Source organism: Lissotriton helveticus, chromosome 1_1, assembly GCF_964261635.1.
Source record: "Lissotriton helveticus chromosome 1_1, aLisHel1.1, whole genome shotgun sequence".
NCBI lineage: Eukaryota > Metazoa > Chordata > Amphibia > Caudata > Salamandridae > Lissotriton > Lissotriton helveticus.
This window is the reverse complement of record NC_136057.1, coordinates 804884424-804908104: the sequence shown is the minus strand read 5'-3', so window position 1 is coordinate 804908104 and position 23681 is coordinate 804884424. Positions and strand designations below refer to the sequence as shown.

At 42.8% G+C, this 23681-nt stretch overlaps 1 protein-coding gene across 1 annotated transcript in view; it reads left to right on the top strand.

Moving 5' to 3' along the window:
- LSMEM1 (leucine rich single-pass membrane protein 1) overlaps nucleotides 1–15125 on the top strand; it is a 267545-nt gene extending 252420 nt beyond the window's left edge. The window contains exon 4 of the mRNA XM_078674426.1: nucleotides 7448–15125. Coding sequence (XP_078530552.1) covers nucleotides 7448–7569 — 122 coding nt within the window. The 3' untranslated portion in view covers nucleotides 7570–15125. The remainder of the gene's footprint in view (nucleotides 1–7447) is intronic.
- The last annotated feature ends 8556 nt before the right edge of the window (nucleotides 15126–23681 follow it).

Below are 23681 nucleotides of genomic sequence, written 5' to 3'. Positions count from 1 at the left end.
CAAATGAGCACTGTAAGTGTCACCTCTGAGGGTGAAGAGGTGCTTGTGCCTAGTTGGTGCCAATGGGCACCGGTGTGTCCCCATTTGGAGAGTCACCAGACCTACAGCTCTCCACAGATGGGCAGTTTGAAATCCATCAGTGACTCTGAGATCTGCTTTGTTTTGAAGAGCGCGAGCAGCACCAGGTATGAGGACACGGCAGGGGACAGCAGCTGGGCGGAAGGTGCTCTGGCCCAATATATTTATTGAATTATTCATGTTGTGTTCTATAGAAGCGTTTTGCACTGAACAAAAGGTAAAGGAGGCTGTGTAAACAAAAGAGGATAGTTCCACTTACACATTATAGTTCACAATCTCATTGGCGTAAGAACAAGAGGATTTTAAGCTTCATTAAATAGTAGCAAAATGGATTTGAGCCAGAGATGGTGAAAGCGAATTCAAAATTCTGGCGACACTGCCAGAAAGATGGTTTCCTACATGACTCATGTTTGAAAGTAGGGGGTCCTGGAGAGAGCTTGGCAGCAGGGAAGGAAGCCACATCTAAAGCAGTGGTGCCCAGCCCTGCTGTGTATTGTGAAGGGGCCCTGCTCCCTGCTTGCTTTACTGATGGGCCACCTCGTGTCTTGGGCTGTCGGGAGGCACCAGGCGATGACTGGCGGAGACTCGTGCGGCAGTGGCGGGGTAGCGAAGCTGTGGAAGCGGATTATTATAACTCACTGGTGCAGTGTCACCCTTCGTCCATGGGTTCTAAACAAGTAAGGAGGAATAGACACTGGAGTGAAGTACAAACCAAAGATCATCTATTAGCATTCATGAATGGGGCCTCATCCGGTAAGCACCATAGAGATACTCAAGGAGGAAGTGCACACTGAATGATGGTTACACAGGTTTTTGTAGCAAATGATCACAAACAGGTGACCCCCAGAGGTAAATAGAGCTTTGGGAAAAACACATAAATGAGGTAACTGTGAGAATCAGCAGTCTTGGTGCCTTGCGCAAGCGTCGCATTCTAAGGCAGCACAACAAGACATGCTATCTGGTTAAACTTTCTTGGGGCTTTACCATTGTCTGAAAAACCCTGAGCATACGCCATCTGTTCTTTTGTGCTGACTCCGCATGTATACATAGCCTACAATACTCTAATCTAAACTTTACTTGAGGCTTTACCATTGTCTGAAAAACCCTGAGCAGACGCCAGCTGTTCTTTTACGCTGACTCTTCATGTATACATAGCCTATAATACTCTAATCTAGATTCTTTACCAATGTTTATGCAGGTGCGGTGTCAAGGATAGAGCAGGGGCTGAAAGTAGGGCAGGGGTGAAAATGGATGATGCATAGCTCAATCAAAAAACGAGAGAATCAGATTTTAAATTTCAACAAATCGAGCACCAATGATTCATTAAATTCCTTTATCACTCTTGTTAGGAAGATCAAAGCCAAGGCCCTGGCTGTAAGACATGAGGTGCCTCTCCACTAGCCCCGCCCGGCCGCTCCTGCCTCTGTGAGCAGCGGTGGGAGGGGGCGGCTGCGGCTCTACCGACCTGCGGTTGAAGGCGGGTCCCTCATTTACCTCCTGGTCTATGGCCGAAGACGGCCCAGACACAGGTGTCGCTGTATTCAAATCACTTTATTGGGTGAGAATGCGGAATCGCAGGTGAACGACACTGCATGCAAAAACCACATACAAGGGAGAAGTGAGCTTGCAAGTGTTGCAATGGGCCAGTCTCCTTACAATACATACTACCCTCTCAGGCAAACGAATTATGCTAATTGATATACCTACTCTTAAACACCCACCCTTCTGATACTGCTGAGTCCTACCATTGTTTGACTTTGACGCCTTGCCTAGTTTCAGTCACCCCCTTTGGGATCTTGAGACCTGCCCAAGGAACCAGTTCCCACATTCCCAACTAAACTGTAGTGGAGGTGTCGTGTTACTGCTTCTTATCATAACCTCCAGTGATACAGCAAACTCCAAGAGCTTCTGTGCCGGTCACCGCTATAACAAGCATTTGCAATGCATTAGGTCTCGCATTTACGCGAGTTTAAGTTACTTGCATTGTAAATGACAATGCCTTTTATTTCAATTTTGAAAACCAAAACATAAATAAAAAGCATTGCCATTTACAGTGCCAGTAGCTCAAACTCGCTTAAATGCGAGACCTATTGCATTGCAAATGCTTGTTATTATATGTTGTGATGTGCAAGAATGAATGTGTGTATTATAGACAGAAAGCTTGGGACCATTATGTTCTCCAACTCTCTGATCTTGTTGGATCCGTTTATAACTGAAACTCCTCCTCCCGAGAAACAATACACTGCAAACCTAAAAGAAACAAACATGCACATTAACATAGCATTTTGTTATCCCCATTTTGTTTCGGTCGAAATTACCAACTTTATGTAAGTAGGGGGTTCCTTTAGCTGTTCAGCCTCACAGACCGTCCAGGCCAATCTAATTTCAGAAACCTAGTTCTGTGGAAATTATATGGACCGGTTTCTGTCTGTTGGCTTTGCACGCTGCTCTCATCTTCAGGTCTTCTCCTCTTGTCTTCAGGAACTGTCCTCAGGAGCAGACTCCATGGACTGACTTCAGGTGCTGAACCCACCTCTTGTCTGGTGGCCACACATATTCCTACTTCGATATATTAAACTAAGGACTTCCTCTGCCAGAGGAGGCTGTGTTGCTTCAAAAATCAAACTACACAATAGTAGGGGTGGGTGCAACTAGTGTACTTTTGGGTAGCATACTTCTGTTTGGTCCGTTCGAGTAAAAATTCAACTTGAAAATGCTATTTCAAGGTGATTTTCGGTTGCTGTCATTCAAAACATGACCTCTCACATTCGGATTTGCATTTTTGCATTTAAAAATTACCCAAACAGTCTGCTCAGATAAAAAAATGTACCTGAAATGTTTGCTGACCACCCACATTAAAGGCACTGCCACTTGTTTTTCAAACACTGCCGTTTGTGTTTAAATTTGGAGTTTTGCGTTCAGGAATTATCCGAATGGTCCACTCTGCTAAAAATTTACCGGAAATACCGCTGATGTTCAAAAATTACCTGAGTGGTTGATCTTGTGTTAAAATGTCTCCCCCAAATTATGCATGCTGGAGTAATGGCATAATCGTAGTAATTTTACATAGATTTTGTTAAGTGAAATTACCAAAATTACGTCAATTACTCTGGAGTAATTAAAATTTCACCCAGGCCCACTCAATAGCCCATGTATACTTTGGGAAACTTACTTGCAACCTTAAGGAGGGAACAGTAATTATACACAGGAGTGTGGGTTAGCTCGTCTCAAAACCACCCTGTTTGCTACACCAAGGGCTTTGCTACAAGAAGAGCTACTACATTTACATGTAGAGCCTAATTTCATGGATTTCATTTGCAAATACAATGAGGCAGTGGTGGCTCACAGCGGTAACGCTGTGGGGCGGTGAGGCGGGGCGGGGAGGAGGGGTGCAGTGGAGTCCGACATACAACAGCAGATATTTATTTATTGACTTACACCTCTGCCGTCGTATGTCGGACTCCACTACCCCCCACCCAGCCCTGCCTCACCGCCCCACAGCATTACCGCTGTGTACCGCCACTTCAATGGGGATTAGTGCCTTACGATTCTCAACTGGGAAGGGAGTGCTGTACTTATCTTCCCCTTTAGATACAAAATTATCATAGGTGCAGGGACTCACCAACATGATATCAGCATCTTCCTCTGGAAAGTTTTCCAGTTTGCAACATGTGCAAAGAAGCGTTAAACCTATGTTGTCTTTGGTTTATTTGGATATAGACATGCATCCTAACATGTGCACATGCACATGGGTAACACACTTAATGTGAGTGTCAAAAAACTAAATACGTTCTGGCATCTTTGCTTCCTAATCAACGTAACACACTTTTTCTACATAAGCGTGCGTTGATAAAAAAATGTGTTAATCTGACAATAAATGTTTACTGAATTTATAATCTATAAAAACAAACATATTATTCACACTAAACTGTTAAAAGATAAAATGTTGCTAATTTATACTTAAGAGTCAAACGTTGTTGCAACCTCTAATTATTTGTGAATATTTGCTTTCACTTAAGAATGGAATTATCAAGATGGAACATGAGGGTTGCACACAAAGACCAATACCAGCACTCACATCGTCTTGAAGCTCGTGTTTGCTGCTCCTCTTGACGTAGTCTAGATTGTAACCCCCTACTGGGTTCACCTTGAACCCCTACACATATACAGCGGCTCCAGCCTTAGTTCCTGGCTTCTCTTGATAGGAGAGAAAGACCGACCCAGCCTGATTAGTTGGACCGTTGCAACGGTATGCACCTGTTACAACGCATTTGTTACTCCGCACTACCATTACAACGCGACTTTTATAACGCATACCATTACAACGCATTGCGCTGGGGGGCGCTATAGGATAGGGAATGGTATAATTTACTATCCAACACCTTCCCTAGGGTCCACGGGGACTGGAGTTAGAATAGTAAATTATACTTACCACTATCCAGCACCCCAAAGCGCTATGCGTTGTAATGGTATGCGTTGTAATGGTCGCGTTGTAATGGTAGGTAGTTGTAACGGTATGCGGAGTAACGTTGCAACTGCCCAGCTTTGTGAACATAACCCGGAGAGCCCCTGTAGCTCACTGACTTTGGACTCAGGACCTGCATGGATGGTGCTGCAGGTGCATTTCACAGTGTGGAGCCAACACACTACACACTTTTTCTTTTCTAGAACTAAGGCTGTTGGGCCTGCTGAATCTCTGCTGGTCTGACACTATTGCTGCTCCTGACATTGTCTTGTGTGAAGGACCCCATCCATGCCAAAGAGACCAAAGGAGCAAAAGAAATTATTTGCTCACTCTGTCGCTCAGCGGGAGACTGAGGCGGGCTGTTAAAGAAGGTACTTTGTTAGGAGCAGGTGTTTGCAAATACCTGCGGTGCCACTTGAACCCCACACCGGAGACAGAGGGGGGTGGCCCAAGAGCTTCACTCCTATGTAGTGCAGGTTAGACGATGGTGACTCAGCCGGGTAATTGGACCCTATTTGTACTGAATTTTTAAAAACCTTTTAATCATTGTATTGCTCTCTTTCTGGGCCGAACTGCAGGTTGAGGAGAAAGGATCAATTGTAGAGATAACGGTGTAATCGAAGAGGAAACGGTGACATGTATTCTGGGAAAAGTCAAACTACAAGTGCCAGGTGCAAAAGAAAAAAAAACCTCCGTAAGGAATGAACTATTCACGGCTGACATGGAACAAGTCGAGAGCTCTGTAATTATTCTGAATGCTGAAACAGTGAGAGATTAATGAAGGGGTCTCAGCAGTAGAAATTGTGTAGGAAATCAAATAACTGTGGAAAATGTATTTTAAAAGACAGAGATGACTATGGAGCAATAATATTTGAACATTCTTCTTAAAACTGGAGACTTGAGCTTTTGTTTGAATTCTGAAAAGAAGCATTTTGAATTTTAAATTAGGTTCCAGAAAGAAAGTGCTTTCTTTAACTATGCCTGGGCTGACTGATAGAGAGAATAATACATTTTGCAGCAGACTAGTCACAGCCACCATCTACCCCTATGTCACAAAAGTCCCCTTCATTCAAGACTAGCTTTTAAAACATCAGCAGTGTGGAATTTGGGGTAGTGTATTTTTTTAATTGTGAGAATCAGCCTTAACGTCACAAAATACACTGTACTATTGCTAAACAAAAACAGGTCAAGTGATGGCAACCTTACTAAAATAGGGCGAGGTAGCTGGCACATCCGATACAATCTAGATCAAAATGTGAAACCTGAAAGATGGATGTATGTTTTTGGAAGCCCATGCATTAAAAATAACGGTTGCACTGTGAAGTGTCTAATCATCTTCTGTTGTGGATAAGAGCATAAACAAGCATTGGCAATGCCAATCAGTCTTGCTATTGGGATCTTATATGTATTTAGCTATGCTAGCATTAGCGGAGGGGGAGCTCAAAATGTAGCATTTTAGCTGATGTCTGCGGAGGGCTTCTGCTGCCTCAAAAGCACCTTCCTTATTAAAACGCACTTACCCTGACTTCTAGTGCGAAAGTGATTCAGCACCCACGCTAATGTGCTGCGTAGCTAAATACTTATAAGATCCTAATTGCGAGACCCATTAGCATTGCCAATGCTTGTTCAGTTTTAACTATGCTAGCGTGCTACAACTCAGATCTTAAAATCATGCCTTGCCAATTTTCAAATCTACCAACCGCCACTGAACACATGATCACGACAACAAATACGTATGAACGTTCTTATTGCACATTGCTGCCTCCTGAATCCTCCATTGATAATAGGCTTGTAAAGAGTGTTCGGAGCAATCAAGCACTCCGTTAATTTAAACTGTATTTTTTACTTAACGCTTCCAGTGCTCATTTCACGTGACACATGAACCAATGCGCTTTAGACACTGAATATTCTACGCATACTTTAAAAACAATGTCGTGTGTGAAGATCTGTTATTTGTCACCCAAAAATGACATACAGGGAGGGTAGCCTAGGTTGAATTTAAGAGTACGGTGAAATGTGTAGGCACACACTCGCAGGGAGAAAAATCTAATTAGAGGGCTGCTTGCCGAGCACCTTCTCTTTTAACCACGCACCTGGTATTTAAAGTCCAAGTTTTCGAAGGTGCCTCTGGCCGGGAGATCCGAACAAAATATTACCAGAGTCCCGGCCAGAGAGAACGCTACTCCTAATTGAGAAGGAGAATCAACCGCAATTTATTTTAAAAAACGGTTAACTGTATTTCATCCACAAAACGAGTCGTGGATGAAACAACAGGAGCTGTACCAAAGGGAGAATTGATTAAACTTTGGGAAGACGACAAAAAGACAGAATATAACTGAATCATCTAAGAATAAAAGCTCTGGGCTTGATCTTTCTAGGAGTCACAACTATGTCACACCTATGCATGCAGTATGGCCTTGTGGCATAACGAAACTAGATGGGGCCCCCTGCAAAGTACATAGAGGGGCCTCCCTCTGGCCTCACTCTGAAGCTCTCAAGCCAGGGTACTGTGCTGAGGGGGCCCCCTGGCACTGCGGGGCTTTTGTTACGCCACTGGGGTCTTCTGCACTTAAACATATGACTTTTATTCTCCTGTACTTTTAGTACCTGAACGGTGCCAATATATTTCACAATCAACTGAGTTTTGTCCTAAATTACAGTGATCATCGCTCTGCAAGGAACACAAATTTAATCGGTGAGATCAAACAGGTATATACTTGTAATATAGAATCTGTCATTTAAATTTACAACCAAAGAAAAGGCTAGTAAAATACTCACAATAATAAGCAACCTCCAGAATAACAGAAACACTACATGGAGCAAAGGCTGAGATAATGTGCGTTAATTGAAGAAGAGATTGTCTTAATCTTGGTGAATTTAACACTCTCTATCTTTCATTTGAAGTTCAGGCAAAGAAAGACACAGACGATATGCTCACCAGGCTGACATCAGGAGGAAAGGAAATTGAAGAGCTTCTGAGTATAAACCATTTGATATTTAAACACCTAAAGAAGAATGGACCTTAAAGGGAGCTCTCATATCAGTCAAGACCAACATCTAAGCTTTCTGGTTTACCCTAGAACCTGCTGGACGTTTGTGCAGTGTCTTGGAGACAAAAAGATCAATTTTACTATGCAATCAACGGAGATACTTTCCAGGATGCTTCTATGTGTATGTTGTTTACCACATAATAATATGAAATACACCCTGATAATTCATAATCTGGGCAAGTATAAGGTATTTATCCAAATCCAGGTTAATAACAGTAGAAAAGATTTTCTATTGTCGCCAATAATTAGCACTTACTTGATGTAGAGACTCTGAGCTGGTGATAATGGTTGTTTTCACACATTTTTAATGGTAAGGGGTGACTGCAGATGACCTGGAAACCAATATTATTACAACCTGGAACCTTTAGTTGTTCTCATTTTTCTTTCATTTTTCTTAATAAATATGGAGTGACAGATTCCCTGGCTTTAACCTTTTAGTTAAAAAAAACAGCGCAAGATCAGGCTTTTGATAAGGAGAGGTCTCAAAAATATGGGGTGCCATGTTTACTGTTGACCCAATCAGGCTCCATTGTGCACCCCATCATGTTATAAAATAAATCATCAGATTGGGTGACTGATCCTTCTAAAGTGCTTCATGCTTTTAATTAGGAGGAGCACGACGACTAAATTGACGGGACATGATAAAGACATTTTCGGGTTGAGCAAAGGATTTGGGAAGCAAAATCTATTTGCAGGAGATTGCGACCTCTGGTCAACCAAATGACGCAGATGAATAATGGACACGCTGCCTTGTTGTAAATTTGAAGACGAGTCTTGGGTGGGCGTTCAGTTCCAGTGCATCGCATGGGTAGTTTGGCCGCAGTGTCCATAAACTGAGGAGGAAGAGTCGTTGTTTGTCAGTTTATTTGGGTTACATTGGCATGGGGTACATGAAGAGGCCACTCGTGGGTGAGTAAAGGAATAATTTATTGGACAAATATGTATATCTTCTGTTAAGAAAGGGAACTGCCTGTAGCTGTCTTTCACCGAAAAGATCAAATTATCCTCGTCTTCTCGTATATAAACATACCAGGCCGCCACAGAACCACCACCTCTTTTCCTTCAAACTGCAAAACGCCCTAGACCAGCTCTGGCTTTACTTTGGCTGTGCTCAAATATGCCCTGTGAAATCATTGGTTCAGGCTACCTCACAGCAGTTGCTTATGCCCTTTCACTTGAAGATCAGTCTGTAAAATGAAGTGATTGTTTTACCACAAGTTGCTGGATTCTTCTTTTATTTATTGTCTAATCACTGAAGTGCCAGTACATCGAGGACAATTGTTTGAAATCACCAGGGTGCTTCTTGACATGTATGCTTCCCTGCTTTCTGTATCAAGTTCAGATAACTTATACCTCTACGCTCTACCCAGAGCTGGCCTTCGCCAGAAGAGCGCCCTGGGCGGAAAGAAATGTGGCGCCCTTGCTTCCGCTAGTGAATACAAGCATTTATTTGCAATGCAATAGGTATCGCATTTACGAGATTTTATGCTATTGTTATCTAACAATTGCAATAGCTCAAACTCTTGTAAATCCAAGACCTATTTCACTTCAAAGAAGCGTCTGCGGTTTGAAAGTGAAAGTGCGCATGGCGAGGAAAGCACGTCATGCCTGCAGTAGGAGAAGCTCATTAAAGAAAATATTGCTTACAGACATACCAAGTCGCAACTGGAGTAAAAGGGCCAGTCACCTTGGGAGGTTACAAATGCAGAGAAGGCGGTACCAGGGTGGTACTAACAAGCCTACTAACGACTTGGAAGCCAGCATTTACAAAGAACAATGACACACGCTAATTAAAAATATTGGCAGAAAGTGGGTGGGGCTTCAAAGCCATACTTGACCTAAAAACGAGGCAGCAGGGAGCACCTTTTGTGTTCACCGGTCATTCCCTGGCTAGTCAGTGACAGGCCTCTGAACACAATCATCTCCAGACCTCCCCCAACTCACCCAAATCATCCACAGCTTAACTCTGACTTAAATGGTGAGGGAGTTGTGGGTGTGTGTTTGCAGGGATTAGAAGAAGGGAGGACAAGGAAGAGGGCTAATGGAGTTTAAAAAGAACATCGCTACGGAATGTCAAAAAAGGATTAAAACCACTGAATCACTAGAGCCAGGTGAGAGGAGCGCTGCTGTTGGCACAGCCTTAATGCATACAGCTCTGTGCACCAATAACGTAGAAAAGATGCCATGGGCCCTGATGCAAGGGAGAAAACAGCCCCTTTGACTGTTGTTGAAGAGGTAAAATACAGCAGTTATCAGGGTTCAGTGGGACCCTCAGTGCTCTGTGCCCCGGTGCACTGCACCTTCTGCAATGGTAGCTACGCCCTTGCCGTGCCCTCCTCTGAAGAGTGACGCCCCTGCCCAGTTTGCCCATGCCAAAAGCCGTCCCTGCCTCTACCTATTCAAAGATGCCCTAGCACATGAGCACAGTGCATGCTTTCTGTGCCTCATCTGTCAATGTTCAACAATTTACAGAGGCAGGCAATTCCCCAAAGGAATTATATAAAATTTTGGAAGCATTTATCAAACCAACAGCTTGTGCTAGCCCAGATTATTTCTCACTATCCCTATGCAATGAAATTTCACTGTTTTTTGAAAATAAAATAAATTCAATCTATGAGAAAATCCTGAAAGCCACGGGCTCCAATTGTAGCACTCCTGCCTCCTCCATACCCACCCAAAGAAAAGTCTCTTTAATAACGTTTCCACCAGTAACTGACACAGATCTTCCCCTCCTTACCAGCCACATAAAATCGGGTTCCCCCAATGATTTTGTACCAGCTAAAATGATGGCCCCCTTGAGTACCCTGTTAGGACCCCAAATCCAAACAGTAATAAATCACTCCCTCAGGGAAGGACATGTGCCAGTGGAATGGAAAAAAGCAGTGATCAACCCTATCCGGAAGAGTGCCGTACTTCCATGGACGGACCTTTCCAATCTTTGACCCATCTCCCTCTTGCCCTATCTTAGCAAATTAACCGAGAAGCATGTAAATATTCACCTGTCAAATTACATCGAGGCAGCGGAGGGCCTGGACCACTCTCAATCTGGTTTCAGGCCCAATCACAGCACCGAATCGGCCCTCCTCTCAGTGACTGATAACATCAGGATGTCACTTGATGGAGGGGGCTCAATGATTCTGGTGCTGTTAGATTTATCCGCTGCCTTTGACACGGTGTCACATGAACTTCTTCTCGGCCGATTGAGAGTATAGGCATAGGAGGTGTGGCTCTGTCATGGTTGGAAAGCTTTCTTTCGGGTCGCTCACAAGGTGTCAAGTTGGGCTCCAACTTTTCCACCCATAGGGAGCTCACCAAGGGAGTGCCACAGGGCTCATGCCTAAGCCCCACGCTTTTTAACGTGTATGTGGCCCCCTTGGCAAACATTATAGGATCTCATGGGTTTACCCCGGTGTCATACGCTGACGACACCCAGCTTTTATTTCCCTTCCATACTCTCACACCCGCAATCCAAAAATCATTTGCGGACGGAATGAGAGCAGTGGCACACTGGATGGCACAGAACTACCTCCAATGCAACGTGACCAAAACTGAGGTCATGTTGTTTGGGAGGGCAACTCTAATGTGGTCTCCAGACTGGTGGCCCTTAGAGTTGGGACCTGTCCCAACCCAGAAACAAACAGTCAAAAATCTTGGTATTCGGCTGGATCAAGCACTCCTACTTAAGGAACACACTACCCAAGTCACAGGTGCATGTTTCCGTGTGGTTGGGCTGCTCCGGCGCGTTTTTCCATTTCTGCCAGACAACCACAGGAAAACGCTTGTTCAGACTTTAATAATAAGTAGGATGGACTACTGTAATGGCCTATACATATCGGCCAATGAGGAACAACTGGATAAATTGCAAGTGGTCCAAAACACTGCAGCGAGGCTAGTTCTCAATGCCCCTCCGAGAACGCCCTCTTGTCCCCTTCTTCACCAACTCCACTGGTTACCAGTAAAGCAGCGTGTTAAATTTAAGATATGTTGTACCATACATAAATGCCTGTTCGGCACTGGACCCAGATACCTAAAGGAAAAATTTGTTCCATACACCCCTGGACGTACTTTACGCTCCAGTAGCCACCAATTGCTTCAGGTCCCATGGTTCAGAAGAGCCAGACAGGGAGGTCGGGCCCTTTCTTACAAAGGACCTGTCCTTTGGAACTCCCTACTCCCTGTGCTGAAACAAATCACCAGTCTTGAATCCTTCAGGAAAAACCTAAAAACCTATCTTTTTACACTGCCTTAGGTAAAATTTCTTTTACAAGAACAGTTAAAAATCCCTGATAGAGACTAACCAATGGAAGCACAAGCGCAGAGATATCCCTTCGGGAATTGAATCAGGCGCTATATAAGATAATAAATAAATAAATAAATAAACTGAGTTTCTTTTTTGGTCTCCCGAGCCAGAAAATGTGGTTGAAAGTGACTCAAGCTTAAAATAAAATTATTGACCCTCCATTTTCAGATAAAATGAAAGTTTTGCAACCATGATACATTATTGTGAGAGAAATACATATTTTTAATTCCATTTGAACTAGGGAGGAGTAAAATATTATGATAACACCATATGGAAAATGATTAGCTGGGTAACCTAACTTTGGAATATGGGTAAAATTCTTGGTTGAAAAGTGAGGAGTTGGTTATCGACCACAGATCTTTATAAAAAGATGTAGTGGATACATATGCGGGTACAAACAGTCAGTATTCACATGCTACCTTTCCATTACTACAATCGAAATCAGCTCAGCCCCACGCTCTTTCCCAGGCAAATTTATAACCTCAGTTGCCCTTTACGAGTAGTGGGCTGGCACTGCTGCTGGGGATCCTCAGCCATACTGACCGTGCAAATAAGAGGTAGTGCAGATACTCTGCATATGCATTAGGGTATGTGGGTTATTTTTATTTACTTATTTTCATTTTTTACATAGAGCAAATGTAGTCCAGATAGACATCGGAGCACTTTGCAAGGATGGAGGGACAACAACGTTATTGGGCAATGTGATTCAGAATAGATGGTAAACTACTTACATAATGTCCAGGGAGGAATGAAACACGTAGAGTAAACATGTTCCGTTAGAGCAGGCCCAGATTGGGAACCCAAACCAGCTCTGGCAATTGTGACATACCAGCCTCGCTGCTGCTTTTGTTACTGGGGGCCGATATAGCAGCACTGCTGCAAAACGAGCACCCACTGCTGCAAAATCGACACCAGACCCTTCCAGCCTCCCTGGGTAAACTACTGATGCCCGCTACGACCAGTCCGGACCACAGTGGTGGCCGTCAAAGGAAAGGGTGGTGTGTTGTTTGAGCGGAGCAAGCGAGGGTGAAGTCGACAGACTACGGGGTAGGTAAAATTCAATAAAAAAAATAATAAAACCACTTATCTTGCGTTCGCCGCATCGCCGACTCAGTGAAACGGTGAGCGCAAGGTAAGTGATTTAAAAAAAAAAAGTTTCGTTTCCCCGCCCCACTGCTCTTACCTGTGCCTGCCGTCACTGCTGACCTTGCATTAGAGGCTCGTAGGGGCCAGTGATGAAGTATTAGGTGCAGGATGCACTCGGGTTGGCCATCTTGAGAGTGGAAGTAAAAGTTGCAAAAATATTAGCTCAGAGAAGGTTGATAGGATAATTTGGATGAAAGGGTATTGAATGTTAAGTAGGGTATGTGACCACTGATTGTCAGAAAGCAATGCAGGTTATCCAGGAAGAAGGAAATGATTTGGGGGCGGGAGGGTGGTTGAGTGACAGTGACTCAGAGCTACGGGTTAACAGGGAGGAAGAATGAGAAGTCAGCGAAAGGGGTAGAGGCGAGAGAGCCCACATCACTGAGAAAGGGTTTGGGCGAAGCGCACGCACCTGCCCAATGCCAAAATATTCTTGAGGGTGATAGTGCACTTTACAAATATGTATGTGGTACATTAAGTACCCCTTGTAGTTGTAGTTGGTAATTAAGTACTGTTAAGGTGACTCAGGGAAGATGGTTCTTCTGCCTGATTTTGAAGGATGAGAATGGAGAATGTTGTCTGATGTTTCTGGAAATGTTGTTCCATACTCTAGGCGCAGATCTAGGTGCAAAATCAACTCTGTACTTCCTGAGAATGATTGAGAATCCTGAGACAACATGCAGTATTTAGTTTAACATGGGTGGGGTGGTGGTGGTTCCAGGTGGATAGTGCTGGGTTTATGTCTCATCCGGTCTCCATCCAATCATTTAAGATTATTTTTCAGGTATGTCACTATGCATATACCCAGGGTCTTGATAATAATGCATGCTGAGCACAATGAGAGCCAATTAAGCAAGGTGGGAAATGGCGATTGCGCTTTGTTGAAACTATCAATTTTTGGTCATATTTACTGGCGTTAGAGGACCGCCTGTCTGTTGCTTGTTTAATTATCTTATGGACCTTACTATATTGTTGTACGGAATCTAGACAAGTGGTGCCTCACTCTTCAGAACAAGGTTGTTAACAGATAAGACTATCTATGTTTTTTTTAAAAACCTGTGCTAGATTGAATTGTCTATTCACTCTGTATTACTATTATGTATATTAAGTAACCCAGTAGCAAAGTGTGAACTGTGCTTTCAAGACAGCAGTGCATGCAAAACCTTAACGATAGACTACTAGAGTACACGAGTCGCCATCACAATGCTCTGCCTTCAACTGTGGTTCCAACACAATCGGATATAATGTTCAATTACAAATCCCTGGTCTCAGAACATATCAAGAATGGGCTCTGCATCGTGCCCACACCCTCCTTAAGGGATTCTAAGCTGGTGCATATGTTTTGATGCGCCAATAAGGGGGCTGCCTGATCAGTTTCTTTCAAACAATTATCTTAGTTTTTTTTTAATTATTGTTGAGTGCAAAGTAAGGGGCTGATAAAGCAAAGACTCTACCTTCCAAATAGAAGTTGCTATGCAGGACATAAGGGAAAAGCATGCATTATCACCTCATTGAACATACCAGTGCTAATTGTCTCCTGTTCAACTGTGGGGTAATCATCTTGCTTAGACGAGAATCAAATATAGACATGCACTGTATGGCGATGTGAAAATATGCCTAAAGCGGCAACTGTAGACGGATCAAACGAGCACGAAACAGACAATTACACAATGAGGCAGCCGGTTTTTGGAAAATACCGCAACAATGTAAAAATTTGGTGAAATCACAATTAGCATGTCCTAGACACAATTCTGCTGGTATCTGTAAACTGGAGTAAGCAACAGTAAAATAGTTCAAGGTATACTTTTCTTCTATTTGATTCAAGGCTATCAAAACATACACATATGTTTGTTTCATAAAATACAGATTACAATCAAATGTTAGTCCTACTTCACTGAGTTTGTAGTAAGTACATTGTATTCGTTTTTTAACAATGGAGAATTTCATCTGATTAATGAACATGGTAAATTGTTTTAATATTTATATCATCACGAATATCAATATGCTAAGGAAACCAAAAGCCAACCTTCTGAACTAATTTATTTAATGAATAAATAAAGGAGCATGTTTCACATGTAAATGAAAACTCGTTTCTCTCTTGTCTGGACGTTTAACGTGATGTGTTCAAAGTAAGTTAATTTATGCTTGTGTGTTTATTTAAGGGTTTCAGAGTCTTAAGTGCTTACAGCCATACTTAAAGTTGACATCACTTCTCTCCCCGCCTGTAGCTTGTCCTGTGATTGACAGCTAATGTCACATTATTTATGAAAATATGCCCTCCATCCAGGTAAACAAGAGAGTATGGCAAACACATATAATCGCCTCAGTTTTTTAGGTCTCGCCTTTGCAGTGCAAATGCGCTGCATTGGAGAGAGACCTAATTCCATCGGCACAGCTTTCAGGGCAAAAAAGTGCACGCGTTGCATTGCTTTGAATGGCAACGCGTGCACGTCTGGCGATTTCCTTGCAGGAGCGCGCGACGCCATATGGTGGTGCCAAATGGTCGCACACTCCCGCAAGGGAAGCACGCAGGCCCCCTCCCCTGCTGCCGCGCGCATGTTTTCTTAAATTTAAATAGGTTTTACCAAAACATTACCTCATCGTCGCTTCCCTTCTTTACGATGTTGAGGCAATCCTGCCTCACCAGATACCCATGTCATGTGATTTTTCAAGTGAAATTGGCATCCGAAGTGATCCACCCTCTTAGAGCCTCTGTTAGTCCTTCCATTGTCGAAACGTTCACTTCCGTCTTAGTTCTTAGCTGAGACATTCGACTAACAGGTTACACTTGATTTCTGGCATCTTAACCCAGGGATTAACGAGGATTCCCGTGTGTGCTGCCAGACCTGTGTCACTGCTATACATTTCCCAGTAAAGGGCATCACATGTGTCCGTGCGCTACTAGTAGCAACACACTAAAACTGATAATGCTTTCCCGCCTTTGTATCAACACTTCATGATGTTCCGCCTGAAGTACCCTTAGGTGGGAGACTTAGCATTTAGGTGCTCCAGAAAGGAGGCTGGGGCGAAAACCGGAGGTCTACCAGTACCAAGTCTTTTGCATGCTTCGTCGTCCCGTGCGTGCTGCTCCAGAGGCACTCATTACCATAGCAACTAATCAGTTGCAGCAACAGTTTAGTTAGCGCCAAGAAGATATTCATCAAAAATACAGATTGCCAGCCACACAATTGTTCGAATCCTCTATTTTTGAGGGAAAAAAACAAGTGAAACTTCCTGGTTGATCCGGGTATATCACTATAACCCTTTTATTATTTAATTTTTTCTTTTTTTAAATTGATGTATGAAAAAGACACCTTATTGTATTATATTTTGCTCAACAAACACTTATTTACAACTTACAATAATTTACAACACATAACCATACACTATATACACCATCAAATATTCATAATTACGTATAGACAATAGTAATGCACAATTACTTAAAGACAAGAGTAAAAAAATCAGTAAATGAGTCAGTGAACTACCACTTGATATAGTTAGCTCACACTTGGTAGTTAGCTCAAAAAAGAAAAAGAAGAGATAGACTCTAAATTAATTCAATCAGTCTATTCAACAAATAAATGTCTAATCTTTTTTACGCCAACGCGTTTCGAATCCGGTGTGTCAACTCAACGGATTCTCATCAGGGCTCTGCCTTTATACGATGTATCTGCAAGTGTATAAAGCAAAGCTTGTTTTAGCTACATTATTGATGAATGTTTAAGCTTCCAACTGCACTTAAGACATATTCCTTTTATTACCTGTTTTACCAGCATTCGCCGGTTTGTGGGTAGAATGTTGATTCTGACCGAGTTTCTTTTTTTCAATATCTAAAAATTAAATATAGGTATCAAAACCTGTTTTGTCTTACTTAATTCAACAGAACGGGGGCACATGTATTATTGACATACCTGGATGGATCGTTTATGTGATCCTACATTTTCGTCATTATGAGTTTGTTGTCAGTCTTGTATTTTATTTACAGCCTGAAAATAATAGAACAGTCGTTTTAGGCGCTTTTTCAGCACAAACAGAAAAACGAGAGAGAGAGGCACCCAGTGCTCTACTCGGCATACCTGATGTCGGTAACTCTTTAATGGGCTGTTCGGGTTCTGTACACATACAGCGATAAACGCTCTTTCACAATGCAGGCACCACTAGCGAAGTCATCGATAGTAGTATTCGTTTTCCCTGAAGGAAAATAACATCGTTTTACTAAACCTCAAATGATACTGCGTTTTGGGGCAGATTAACCCTGTGTTATCTTTTCACTTACTTTCTCGCGCTGCAACCCGGCGTCTGGCTAACAGTCTCTGGGTATGGCAGCCATGTTGGAAATGGGTTTTAAATCAACATCAATCCACTTGTGTGGCGGCCATCTTGCAGTGGGGTGTCTAGAGAAGGATATCTTTTTAGATGTGGGTAGAAGGTGAATTACGTATTAACAAAATGCGCATACAACCTATTTGCATGTAAAGCATTCTAGTAGATATAGTCAATTTTGTATGTATTACAACAGTTAAGACCCACTGACCATGATAAAGTCCTTTTGCAAAAAGAGGCATACTTGATACTGAAGTTCAACAGTGCATTAAGGGGTCTTAATTCGCTATCTGAGATATCTAGACTGTGAACTATATCTACTGGAATGCTTTACATGCAAATAGGTTGTATGCGCATTTTGTTAATACGTAATTCACCTTCTACCCACATCTAAAAAGATATCCTTCTCTATGTGAGAAGCAAAAGTGTATAAAAGTTTCCAAACTACAAGTGTTGCAAGGGGCTTCTGCCGAATTAGTACACCAGGATTTCTTTGCTTTTGAACTCTCAGTTTTGGACTTTTTAATGTGGATGAGTCTCATTACTCGTGTCCCACCCATGGTAATCACATAGTAAATGTACTGTGCATGTTTACTGCCAGTGTCCACCGTTTAAGATAAGGCTATTGCAGCATAACTAGAGTAAGATGCACTTGGCTGGTTACTTGTAAACACATGTGCAGGATGCTTGTGTGAGACTACTGTCGCGCGCAGCCCGGTAACTGTGGACAGGTAGCCTGGAGCAGAAGAGACTCATCAAGGTAAGATGTTGACCTGCAATATGCCTTACAATAATAACCTATGTATACAGCTTATGGGTCGTGTAGAATTTTCAATTTTCTCTAGCTTAGCTCAGCATTAGATTCCAGGCTTTTAGTCACCCTCCTGGACCAAGGTAAATTCTCTGCTCCCCAGCAGAGGGATCAAAGGCCTTCCTACACACATGGAGTAATTAATAGTGCTTCACTCAACTGCCTGGATGCGTGGAAGTGAACTCCCCACACAGCCCTAATGGACAAAACGGTTACCCCACTTTAGAAAACGAAAGAAGAGAAAAAAAAAAAAACTATGTGGAGCGAGTCTGTGCGGTTGCAAAAGGATGCAGCTGAAGGCACTGTTTCAATGTTCACTGCTTCCTAGTTGGAAGTGCCCTAAAATGCTCTTTTGGGCTGGTTTTGAATATGTTTCTCTGCTTGTGATGGCCTCAGGATAGCAGGGGACCCACCAACATAGTAAAGACATTGTGTGGGGGCTGCTGAAGTTGCAGCAGCCCCTCCACCCCAGAAGTGAGCTTTGGAGACCTGACCCATATTTCTGGAGTCATCAAATGTATGAACTAAAGACCTTTTCACCACTTTTACCAAGCACTCCTAAGGGTGGAGCTTTTGCTTCTAGGGGTTGTTTCAAAGGCTGCATTTTATGTGGACTGAAAGTGTATAAAAAGACTCAGATACATGTTATCTTGGTTTTAAATGCTTAATTAACAATATATGCTAACAATGGTTTACGATAATCAATTAAATGCTTTATAGATAATAATGATTGCATTGAAACATGATTATTGATTATGGCAATATAAATGATGAGATTTTTAACATGTGGTTATTCGTCTTTTTTGTGTTGAACTTTTGACAAAGCCAATAGGTTTGCCTTATATGTTGTTGTCATGACCCTTGGAGAACGCCACCAGGCATGCATTATTTAAAGTGATACCCCCCGCATTGTGATGTTCTATCTGGTATAGGTGTAGGGGTACGACTCTCAGACGGAGACTGGGAGCCTGTGCATTTTCTCCACCCAGGCTGTGTATTACAGCCTGGTGGAGAACGTGCTAAGTGCGCATGACTGTTTGGTTGGCCTAAGACAGCCAGCCAAAATGTCATGGCACATTTAGAAAGTGCTCACCACAATTTCTACCTGTGACAACCGCCCCACCCGCCCTAACGCAGCTAGGTAGCTATGAAAAAAAATTATAATAATAATTATATTATTTTATTTTTCGTTTTTTCACTGCTCTGAGAGCAGTGAGGCGACGCTCCTCCACCTTAGTGTTGAAGAGTGCATTTCCCTCATTACTCCTAACCCTCCTCTACCACTACCTTTTAAACCACGGCTAGATGAGAAACAATTCCCCTTCTCGTCCTCGGGCTGTGTGTGACGTGCTTGGGATAGCCACATTATTACGGTGAAATACAAAGCGGTGTGAAAGAGATTGGCGTCCTGTTGATCGGCGCTGATTGTTTCCATGGCAGGTTCATTCACTCTGTCGAAACTGCAGTCTCCGTTCTTGCATTACTAGAACTGCCATGTACTATTTCACTTTGTTCTACGCACCCAGCGTTAGTTGTTTTTCAGGTTATACTGCATTCTTAATGTGGGCTCCACAGAACCACAGAGGGTGGGTTACAGTTACCTGAGGCAACGGTTTCGTTGCTGTTTTATTCTGCAGATATGTTTCTTCAGCGCGCTGCTGCTTTCAGCGGCACAATAGGGGCAGATTCGTGTTTATTTTTCTTTCTTCAGCAGACGGTTTCCGTCTGTAGATGCTGGGGCAGACTAAAGGGTAGTGCGTTTCTTTTATTAGTGACTGGCCTCTTATTCTTACCCTGTCAGTGTCTGGGAGTTTGCAGTTGGTCTGGACTGATTTCTGCCATTCCTTTTACAAAGACCGGTAGTTGCATCAAGACACTTTAGTTGGCCTGTGATGCTGGTGCTGTGAATGTCTTACTACTGGCTGCATCGCTTCCACGAAGGCTATCAGTAGCCGTGCAGTTACCACTATCAAAGAGACACGTAACTAAATAAGCAGCCTGAAAAAAAATTACCTGAAACAACAGGAAGGCCAAACATTTCTTCGGGAGACAGAGCAAAAGGCATCTGAGGGAGTTTGAAAGGGAGCAGGGAAGAGAATGTAAAGGGAAGACGAGCAGGCTTAGGTGAAAGGACAATGAAATCCCGCCTATCAATGAGTGATAGAGTAAACTGTCTCACCACCTCTCGTTTTAAGGTATGGGGTGAGGCAGACCAGGACTTCGAGTAACGAAGATTACTGGTAAGTAATCAGGGCATTCACTGCCTTAATACCTGCATGCTATGGGGGTGAATGTAAAGCAGCTTTTATCTCTTAAATGATAACTGCAACATATCCAACCCGATGCCCTCTTCAACAAAGTAAGGGCTGTCCATTATTTCTGTTTTTAAGGTGTTATGCTGGCTGTTTGTTTTAAAATAGTGGACTTAAAATAATTATGTTGTTTTTCCAGACAATACCACACAATCTGTTGATTGCGTCAGCAAGTGCTAGTGATGGGTTTGTGTACGGGGCAGGCTTTGAGCTTCATCGCGATTGTTTCATTAGATGGAACTGCAACATAGAGAAGGGGGACCTAGCACACCTTATCTTCCATTGCCCAACACTCAAGGTATTCTGGGGAACAGTATTTGATTTCATAGACAATGTGTTTAAATCCAAACCAACGAGGGATTTCTCCTCACTCGCGACAGCATTTTTGCAAACTGACCTCTCCTCTGAGAGAGAGAAGGAACTAATGGACCTGCTACTGACAGCTGCGGTCAAATTGGTGCTGACCAACTGGAAAGACACTAGCAAAACTAGCTACCAAGGATGGATAAACTGGGTCACTCACCTCAGAGGAGCGGACCGTATGGCGCTGCAACACTCCCCCTGGAAAGCGTCATCTAGGGGGCTGTGGGGAGCGCTGGACAGGTCCCTAGACCCCTACAAGCCTTCATAGACGATTGAACCTAAGTTCGTTCCTGGGGAGACTCGTAAACGAACTAAATAACCCCGAGTTGTGATAATACGTAATGCAGTCGATGTAACGGACGCTAATGTTTAAGCCATGTATGTATACCTCTCTAATGGTCTATCCTATCCCCTTCTCTCTTCCTTTAACTTAGCTATCCTTTCCTCCTTACATCTCCTTCTCTATCAAAATCTAACGAGCAAGGGGGTAATCACATTTATAATAATGTACCAACGACTTATGCCAATTGTGGTCCACCCTGCAACAGTATTAATGATTGTATACAGTATATAAAAATAATAATAAAAAAGAAGTGCTCACATTTCACGATTCCCATTTCTAAAGGGCACATACGGACGCCCTGTACTACTTCCATCACGTTACCAAGACTGAAATGATATATCCTATTTATCTAACCGTTAAATCAGTCGTAGAGTATTATATTTAAAGAACATTGGTAACACTGTTGCCTTTACAACTCGTTTGCCTAGCAGCATAGGCAGAGGACTATTTTTTAATGATCACTCCCATTTTATTGGACGGAGGCTGCTGTTTTTGTTTGTTACTCTGTGCATTGGCACTCTGCTATCCAGGACCCAATGCACTTGCTCTGAAACCTAACACATGCTCAAACTGGCTGTGCCCCAAACTGGCTTATTTAACATACCTGTAAGCCTCTAGTACATTGTACAAAGTGTACTCAGGGCCTGCAAGTTAAAATTAATTAGAGAACAGCAGAACACATGGTGCAACCACCAGAGGGATAGTGCAAAACATGACTGCAGTTACTACTTTAGCTTGTCTGGGTGGTTTTAAAACTGCAATTTATACCTATCAAAATAACTCTTTTTGAAAGCTACATTTATCGTAGCAGCGTTAACTGTTACATAGAAAAGCTTTGGGATGTAATATTACAATTTAATGTCATCTCTCCTTAATGCAAAATTAATTCTAGAACTTTGTGAAATATTTATTACATGCTTAAATCACTGGTAAATTCGGATTTCTAATAAATATTTTGCAAAGGTACTCACAAAAAGGTACCTTGTACCTGCCAACAGCCTCAAGCTGCTCATTTGCATGAGCTCCAAATGTCAGCCACTACTGAATAGCTGCTTGATGAGGTGTTATTTTTCTCTCAGAGCTGATACAAAGGACTTGGATATGGGGCTGTGTTCTGTTCTGACTGGATGACCATCTAGACAGTTCCAAAGCATGTAATTACCTTCAAATAAGCCTACCCTGTCAAAGGCAGATGTATCTAACACCTTGGTCTCCCCCTCTATTGCCCCTCTAGTCAGCCAGGCACCAATCCAGGTGGGAGAGGAGCTGCCCCATAGCTTGTTTTAAGTGACCACAAAGGAGGCATTGCTCATTCCCCAGGCCACACCTTTGGGATGGGTACAGGATCTCTACAAAGGAGAAGAACGTGTCTGCCATGTTGGATTTAAGTTGAGAGGAGCACTGTGGGGTGATGCGCAGAAATGCACTCAAGGCGCCGAGGATGCCCTATGATGTACTATCTAATCTCTCTCTCTCTTTACTTATTTAACCTTTCCCTTTACTCTTTTTTTCTGTTTCTCCCACCCCACATACAGCCTACCAAAATTGTATAACCAAGCAAAAAAGGGGGCCACTCCAAGTACCAACTATGTACCATCTTCCCTGTAAGTGCGTTTTTCTTGTATGTGTATAAAAAACAATAAATACATAATAAAAACAACAAAAAAAGAACTACTGCAAAAAAAGTGGCTAGGTGTACCCTTGTTAACTTTTTCCTTATTGGTTAGGCAGAGGCCAGGAGCCAGCCCCACCCACAGGCTAGTACCAGGCATAATTTGGCACTCTTTTCAGAACACTACTGTATCTGTGGAAGACAGAAGAAGGAATGCATCTACTGTGAAGACCTTCTAGGAGAACAGTAAGTGCTGGACCCACTCACACTTGTATCCCAAACAAGCTTGGAGTGGAAATGGCGACAGAAGGATCATTATAATTTCAGATAAAATGTTGAATATCCCCTCCACCCCAGAAAGAGAAGACATATGGTCAATCCCAGGACACATGGTGTTAGAAATTGGGTTTCTGGTTGGCAGAGATATGCACCCTGTCCAAGCAGGAACCACAATCCTAGTCAGGGTAAGCAAGATACACACTAAAGGATAACCTGTGCTCACCCTCGGGTAGCTTGGCATAGAGCAGTCAGGCTTATCTAAAGAGGCAATGTGTAAACTATTTGTGCAACACACACCCACAGTAACACAATAAAAAAAACACAAAAAGACTCCACACAGGTTTAGAAAATAGACACTTACTTTATAAACAAATCGGAACAAAACAACAAAAATCGAATAAGTAGAAATTGAGTTATGAATTAAAAAAATCTAAAAAGAGTTCTAGCGTTAGACGCAATAGGTGCCTATGGGAATTATCTGTTTGTGATGGACTGCAGCAAATTCAACAGTTCAAGTCGACCACTCTGAAGCAGCAGGCTGGAAACAAGAGCCACACAGGCTCGATGAACAGAGCACCTTGATCCTGGTCACAACA